The 8,755-nt window shown below is 38.9% G+C and overlaps 1 protein-coding gene across 1 annotated transcript; it reads left to right on the top strand.

Annotated features, from left to right (window-relative positions):
* The first annotated feature begins 502 nt into the window (after nt 1–502).
* LOC110195219 (olfactory receptor 51I2-like) lies at nt 503–7,721 on the top strand. The gene is given in 3 exon segments (XM_020967851.1): nt 503–531; nt 6,789–7,585; nt 7,588–7,721. Coding segments are annotated over 3 exon segments (960 nt in total).
* Nucleotides 7,722–8,755: the final 1,034 nt, after the last annotated feature.

The following is an 8,755-nucleotide window of genomic DNA, read 5'->3' as shown; positions in this document are numbered from 1 at the left end:
GCAAGTGGCTCAAATTCAGATGTAAGACTTGCAGGGAAATGCCATTCTTCCTCTCCAAACTTACATCTTCCCACCTGCCAAATCATTTAAAATTAAACTCTTCTTCCCAAAGCCTTTAGAATTTTCTTCCCATGGGTTAGTCTTGGCCCTCTTTGGGCTCCCTAGTTATAATGTGAATAATTTTTGAGAATGACCATACACTCAGTCCTCAGCCCCGCCAGTTCTGGGCTTGTTATTCCTGTTGTCATAAGGATAGACACCCCTGTGATTTGAAAAAAAAAAAAAGTGTCAAGGCTCCTGAACAAAAATGTCCGCTTTAACAATTTTATTCATATCAATGTCTGGGAGCATTGTTTTACTTCTAGTCTATTCCACCAAATTGAGATGAAGGAAAACCCCCCCTGAGAATATTGATTAGACAATAAAAAAGTCCATTACATTGTAATGTATCTCATAAGAAATGATGAGAGCAGTGATGATAAAAGAGACCAACTTCATCTAAATGCTCACTTCTTCATTCTTTCTTAAAATGTTTCTATCTTTTGTTTTTACATCAGTTACATTTCCCAACACTTTTGTCTATATTCCCCCTCCTAGAGAGTCATCTCTTCTAATGTAGAATGTTAAACAGGAAAAAAAAAAGCAGTTTAGCAAAAGTAATCAACAAATCATCCAAGTACAGCATTTTATGGAGTGTTTCACATCTATGGTTCTCCACTTCTGCAAAGAAAAGCAGAAGGCATGTTTTCATACCTTTTTTTAGGCGTAAGCACGGTTATTATAATTTCACAATTCAGTTTTTATTGGTTTGTTATTATTGTTATTTGCATTTATATTATGTGCTTTATTTTCCTGGTTCTGCTCACTTCACTGTGATCAGTTCATCTAAGTCTTTCCCCTGTTTATTTGTGTTGATCTTATCTATTGTATATTATGGCACAGTAATGTTGTATTATCTTAATGCACCACAATTCATTTAGCTTTTCCCCAACCACTGAGTTTCTACTTTGTTTCTAGTTCTTTGGCACTACCAAAACATTTTAAAATTTGATAATACGTCTTAGTGTACATGGAGCCTCTCTTTTTTATCATTGACCTCCTTGGTTTATATGCAAAATTCCAAATTGCTTTCTAGAATGGTTAGACCAATTTACAGCTTCACCAACAGGGTATTAGTCTTACTTTTCTTCCTCAACCCCTTCAACACTGAAATTACTTTCATCTTTCCCAAATTGCGTATGAGGGGAACTATTACAATTGTTTTTATTTGCATTTCTCATATCATTTGTGATCTAGAACAATATTTCATATGGTTCTTAGTAGTTTGAAATTCTTTTGAGAACTGCTTCTTTGATTCCCTATCCATTTGGGAAATGGCTTTTAGCCTTATACATTTGTACTAGTTTCCCATTGATCTCTATTCCTCTTGAACCTCATCTCATCTAAGTATTATAACTTCCTATCCTCCTCCTTTCTCCTTTTATCCTTCCTTTTTTGTTTTCCCCTTCATTCTATCCTTTCTTAGTCTTTCTCTTATTTTCTCCCTCTTTTTTTCCACCACCTTAGCACTTAAGGAGTACCCAGAATTCCTCTGGCAGTCCTATCCCACCCTAGGCCCCACCTAAAAAGTCCATCGTAAAAGGACTCACCCAAACAAAGTGGATTTCCTCAGAGGCCTTAGCCTACTCAGAGACTCGTAGCCCAGATTTCAGGGTTCTCTAGGGGGACTGCAGTTTCTAGATGAGCTTTCCTCTGCCGAGGTATAAGAGATCAGCAAGGGTGACTTCTGGTTGTACAAGTGACTGGATAAGGCAGAATGAAGAGTAGCATTTAACCATTACGTGAAAGCTGAGGTTAGTGGCTACGGGCTGGGACCGGTCCTAAGATAGAGAATTCTATCTTATAGATATATGTTAGATATTTAGAAATAGGTAAGATAGAGTTATCTATCTCTTTAAATTGAGGTTAGACAATAGTCCTCCATAGAAAATTGAATGGGAGGTAGTACCTTCAGCCCTACCTATAGATGTTTGGAAACAGAAGCTATATCAGATATATCTATCCCCTAATTTTGGAGGAGTTGATAGAAAGCGAAATGGGCAGAAGATATGACTAAATGAGGTGAAAAGTAGATAATACATAGCAACATATAATAGAAAGTGCACTAGACATGGCTGCCTCCCTAAAATTCAAGGACTGCCTGTCATAAGGGATGCCCCAGAATGTTATGAAACTATGACTGTAGTAAGGGAATGCACAAACACACACACACACACACACACACACACACACACTCCAGAGGTCAAGAAGGATCTGTTAGGATTGTCCCGTGTCACAGGGATAGCTAAAATGGTTTCTCAGTTTCCCTTCCATGAGAAGCATTTTAGGAGTACTTAAAAGCTCGGGACAACTCATACTTCTCAGCTCTTACCTCAAAACCATGGAGTCATAGTATATTGGAGTTTGAAGGGAGCTTACAGATTGTATGGCCCAACACTTTTACTTTGCAAATGTCCGATTATTTGCATCTGTCCAATTTATGATAAAGAAAAAACAGAGTCAGGATTTTAATCAAGATTTCCTAACTCCTAATTTAGTGAACTCTCCATTGCATAATTGTGTCTCCTTTAGGCAACAAATAGCACTATTGATCAACAAATTTTGCTCGTTTTTCCATAGTTAGGGCCTCTTCAAGCTGAAGTAATATAGGACCAGGGATTATAGTAAAAAACTTGCCCCAAATCTCATAGTACTCAAGTCTTTGGAGCTGGAGATTCCCATGGCTGTGTGAGCAATAACTCTTCAGATTTATCATTTTCTTTGTCACTTTGCTTCTGCTTAGAGAAAGCAATTGAAATGAAACAGAATGGACAGATAAATGGGAGCAAACAAGGGGATCTAGCCAGTGCTTAGTTAAGTGTTACCTGAAGCAGCCTACAAACATTTACCTTCCTACAATATATGCACTGTCTTTCAGAAGGGTTGGCTCAGAAGATGAGGCGATGTTTTTAGAAAGAAATATTCCTGATTGAGTATGTGGGAAGTCTAAGTACATAAGTAAGACAGTTTTACAATTCAGCCTTAGAGATAGTTCTGACTCTCTGCTGTCACTCTGGAAGACCATCTCTTTGAACAGTTTTTCTTTATCTAGGGCGTTCATAGCCCTTTCCCCAATAAGTCTCTTTTGCTAAATTGGCATCTTTTTTCCCTAAAAGGTGAAGCTTTTTTTCTCTTTATTTCTTGCTTTATTCCTATACATTTTCTCCCACTCTGAGCACAAGGCTCTTCTTCTTTCCTTATGGTCCCTTCCCTTCCCAGCCTGCCAGATGTGACTCCCTCTCCCCAGTAGTCCTGCTGATCTTGACTGGTAGAAATGAATAGGGTCGAATGTCCCTTTTGTGGTAGAAGCAGAAGAAAGAAATATAGTCTTTTTAAAATATCTATTTCTTGCTTACCTTGGACCAAGGGTAATGATGTCCTACCAATTATTTATCCCCTCATATTCCATCCTTCTTCTCCTTCACCCAGTTCTATTCTACCTTCTCATCTCCTCTTCACTTTACTTCATATCTACCTCTGACTCACTGTGACTATGAAGCTGGGAGGTGGCTCCAAGCAAGCAGGAAGAGGAAGAAATGAGGAGGAGAGTTATACCAATATTAATGACAAGTTATAATACCACACAAAGAGATAAGTTTTGTATGTCACTCTCATATCTGCTTTCTCATTGAATCGTCACAATTATTTGGGTAGGTAATTATTATTAGTAAGCCATTTTATAGATGAGAAAGCAGAGAATCAAAGGGGTTATGTGAATTGTCCAAGGCTACATTCAGGTGGGGAAGATGACTCTGCTCAAATACAAGACTGGACTAGATAGCAATTCAATATAACTATGCACACTTTGATGTCAGGCTTACTTTTGCTTAACATGATTATAATATATATATATATATATATACATATATATACATACATATATGTATATATATATACATACATATATGTATATATATATATATGTATTATGTGATTATAATAAATGATTATAATACAATTATAATAATTCTTTAATATAAAGCACCCAGGATCTCCCTCATAGACTTGCTCTTTTCAGGTTATTTCTCTCTACCCAATATAGTGAGGAGAAGATAGAAAGAGAAAGTGTAGGGGTGGGGGAGAAACTACCCCTTTAAATTACCTGCCCTTTGTAAGGTACACTAAACTCCAGTTTGAGCTGGAGAGTGAATTGAAATTGTGGGCTAAGGAAAAATTTTAGGTCATACAAAGATTCAGGTCCCAGGATCCACTTGAGAATTAAGGCTTGGCTTGGCTTGAAGACATTTTTCATCCTAGCCTCGGTGTCTGGGGAGGTACAGGAATAAGGAAAAATAAGGCAGTAAGACATTCCCCAACCTGGGGACTGATTCCCCTTGTCTATAAGCAGAGTCCTAGGTTGGTAACTATGAGAAAAGTATAGCTGCATATTTAAGGAACCACTGGTATGAAGGCAAGATAGATCACAATAATTAAGACTGGTGAATAAACATAAACATAAGGAAATAATACTGAATATACACATAAATGCAAACAAGATATAGGGAAATTGGAAATGGCCAAGATTGATTAGAGAAAACTTCCTGGTAAAAATAAGTTATGAATCAGGTTCTTTGTTTTTTGTTCATTTGTCTTTAATGAGGGGGTCCTGGATTGATGGGTAGGGGAGAAGAAGGGAATAAAGGTTTAAGGAATATCATGGCCAAAAGTGCAGAAGCCAAAACATACAAGGAGTTAGGATGTAAACACCTTGAAGTCAAGATTGTGTCATTTTCCATTTTTGTATCCCCTCAGAGCTAGCAGAATGCTCTGTGTTTAGAAGGTGCTTAATCCATATTAAATGTTGCTGGGAAATAAAATGAGGAAGCTAGAGAAGCAGAATAAAACTATTAGATTATAGAGGGTCTAAAATCCCAGTATAAAGCTTTGGCATTTATTTGTTTTATTGTCAATCTGATGCCTTTGAGTTTTTTGTGGACATAGAAATGTCCAGAAGATTACACTGGCATGATGGATTAGAAGACTAAATTTATCAGATATTCCAGCCAAAAGGTAATCATCCTGAACTAGAGCACATTGTGGAGAGAGGAGAGAAGAACAAATGTGAGAAACCTGGCAGACAAGGAATCCAAAGATAGATAAAGGCACATGTTTCTCTTTAAAAAAATAAATGTTTTACTGGTATCTTTTGTCCTTACATCAAAGTTGTATTCCCTTCTGTATCTCTCCTACTCCTTCCTCATTCTCTCATAAGAGTCATTCGTGGGTCAGCTAGGTGGCATGGTGGATAGGGCACCAGCCCTGGAGTTGGGAAGAACTGAGTTCAGTTCAGACGCATGATATTCACTAGCTGTGTGACCCTGGGCAAGTCACTTAACCCTGATTGCCTCACCAAAAAAGCAAAAAAAAAAAAAAAGGAATCATTCCTTATAACAAATATTTCTTTTCTTAAAGAAAAGGGATTAAGAAGTAAAAATTTCCAGCAAAACAAATTACCCCATCAGGAAAAAAAATATATCTAACATATGTAATATTCTACATCTGTGAACACCCATTTCTGCAAAGGAACAGGGAAAGTATTGCTTCTTTGGAGCCAAACTTACTCTGTATCATTCTTGTAGCACTTCATTTCATTGCTTTATGGTTATTATTCTTTCTATCTGTATTGTTGCAGTTATTGTGTATCTTGCTTTCCTGTTAAGTCCATTATTAAAATGACTCCATAAGTTCTTGATCCCTGCCAATACATGAGATGTCATATCATTAGGGAGGGACAAGCCAAGGAAAGGAGATGGGGGAAAAGAAGGTCTATACCCTGTCTCCTAAAAGGAAGTGTGAAACATTGAGTAGAACACTAGAAATGGAATTAGGACTTACTATCTATGTGACCCTGTGTAATTTACTTTATTTCTCAGTTTCCTCATCTGTAAAAAGGCCATAATGATGGTGTCTCTTTATTAGAAGGTCCTCAGAATCAAATGAGATAATGCATATAAAATACTATGCAAACGTTAAGTGTTATACAAAGATGAGTTATTATTACCTAAGGAGTACTCCTCTCCTCAAAGCCACCCTAAGCCCAATAATAGCAGGAAGAAAATGAAGTCTCACAGTCTCAGAAATTTTTTTTTTACTGTAATACCCAAACTATGGGTTGAAGCCCACTAGAAGCAGTGGCCCCCCACCCCTGCCACCCCACAATTCCAGTCAACCTCAAAGTTCTGTCTCCCTAGTGCCTAACCAAAAACTCTAGGTCTGGCAAGGGCTCTAAGCTAGCTTGTTCTAAACCATGGTTTTCTTCTTTGATGTGGCCTTCTAAAAGCTGAAGTTGACTAAAATCTGTAAGCTTACCTTAGGGAAACCATCAGATTTCTTTCATTCTCAAATTTATCCAATTCCATCTTGAAACATTTGTGTTTGTTAGTTTGTAATCTAGCTTAGGCTGCCCATAAATGGAATGAGTTCCAAATAATAATTCCAAGATGCATAATGAGGACAGCTATTGAGAGGTCCTAAATACTGTCTTATAACTCCAAGGAGGTCTAAGTTCCAATATCTGGAGTCTGAGGAACATGTCTAGGGTCCTTTCTACATCCCCATGGAAGAAAAGAAAAATAGGCTTTTATTTTATCTCTTCTCTAGGTTAGTCTGGACAGACAGAGGAAGTGTGATCTTTTAAGAGTCTGCTCCTGAACTCCAAGGATGTCCCTTCCTCACTCCCATGATAACAGCTCCTCCTTTCAGCCATCTGCTTTCCTGCTGATTGGCATTCCAGGTCTGGAAGCTTTGCATGGATGGGTCTCCATCCCTTTCTCCTCTGTTTACACTGTGGCTGTCACCGGCAACTGCCTGATCCTGCTAGCTGTGAGGAGGACTCCCAGTCTGCACCAGCCCATGTATTACTTCCTTTCCATGTTGGCTTTCACTGATCTAGGTCTTACCATGTGCACACTTCCCACAACCTTGTCTGTGCTCTGGTTTGACTATCACCACATAACCTTTGATGCCTGCTTGGTCCAGATGTTTTTCCTCCATTCCTTTTCTGTTGTGGAGTCTTCAGTGCTTCTGGCCATGTCCTTTGATCGCTTTGTGGCCATCTCTAACCCACTGCGCTATGCTTCTGTCCTTACCAACAGTGTCATTGGCAGGATTGGAATGGCTATTGTGGCTCGTGCCACTGTCTCACTCTTTCCTGTCCCCTTCTTGCTCAAGAGGTTGAACTTCTGTCCTAGAAAAATTCTTCTGTCCCATTCATTTTGTTTCCATGCAGATGTTATGAAGCGGGCCTGTGCTGACATCACTGTCAATATCCTATATGGACTATATGTAGTGCTGTCCACAGTGGGTATTGATTCCTTGCTAATTGTTCTCTCCTATGGACTCATCTTATACACAGTGATGGGTTTGGCCTCTCCTAGAGAACGGATCCGGGCCCTCAACACCTGTGTTTCACACATTCTGGCTGTTCTGGTCTTCTATATCCCAGTCATTGGAGTGTCCATGATCCACCGCTTTGGTAGGCATGCACCCCCCTTGTACATGCCCTTGTTGCCTATGTGTATTTGGTTGTGCCCCCTGTGCTCAATCCTATCATCTACAGTGTCAAGTCCAAGCACATCCGGGAGGCACTGCTCAAAATGCTAAGGAGAAAGGACCAGGGGTGATTTGGCCAGGGAATAGTTAAAGAATCCTAGAGATACTTCGGTGGTGGTGGTGGTGGTGGTGGTGGAGTGGGCTGACTGTTGGCACCATGAATAGAAAAATCTTTTTCAGCCTTTACTAGAGGGAAAAACACAGAGGGAGAGACTCAAAATAGGATGGTAGAGATATAATTCCAACCTTTAGGCAACCCTAAGAGGTTCAACTAAAGGTTCTCTGAGTTCCCTTCTAGCTCTTCATTTATGATTCTGTAATCCCAATTTAATGGATGAGACAGGACTTAAGCCCAGTTAATGGTTCAATGGAATCATTATCCTCCAGCACAAAGTAATCTGAAGCCCAAAATTATGAAAGAAAGAGGAAGCATAATGAAAAGAGCCTTAGTCTTGAAGGCTGAAGACATAGGTTCAAGTGTCTGCTCTGACATTTATTAACTATGTGACCTTCAGTAAGGCACTTGACCTCCCTTGGCCAAAATTCCCTCATTGATAAAATATGGTTAATAATATGCCATAAGTCTCAAGAAAAGGTAGGGGTCTTCCTGGTCATCACAACCAGTATACTCTCAGGGCAAATCACATGCAGACTTGTGTGTGACACTTTTATTAGGACTAATGTCTGATTACTTTTGGGCTGAAAATCCCGCTTGTACTTTATACGCCTACTAATTCCTTAGTATATGCTGCCACTACTGTTTGACTCAGACATGAAGCATCTATACCCCTTTCCCAATCCATATTCAAGTAAACTGAAGGATTTGAGCATAGGTTTTATTATCTATAAGGCGAACAAAAAATAAGTTTATAATCTCTTTAAAAATGTTTGGAATTAAAGTGCTAATTACCCACCCAGTGAAAATTTCCCCTAGGCCATATTGCAGAGCCCAGTTCTTTATTCTAATGTTGTTCAGCATGACCTCTTCAGGATGCTAGAGCTAACCCACAGTTCTCTTACTCCCTGTTCCCAGTCTGGAATGATATCTCTTTCCAATGTCAGCACATTTAGGTTTTAGGAGCTTCCTCACTTTAAGTTTGACAAG

Source organism: Phascolarctos cinereus, unplaced genomic scaffold (assembly GCF_003287225.1).
Source record: "Phascolarctos cinereus isolate Bilbo 61053 unplaced genomic scaffold, phaCin_HiC Scaffold_726;HRSCAF=1367, whole genome shotgun sequence".
Taxonomy (NCBI): domain Eukaryota; kingdom Metazoa; phylum Chordata; class Mammalia; order Diprotodontia; family Phascolarctidae; genus Phascolarctos; species Phascolarctos cinereus.
Note: the sequence above shows the minus strand (reverse complement) of the source record. Positions and strands in the feature narration are given on the sequence as shown.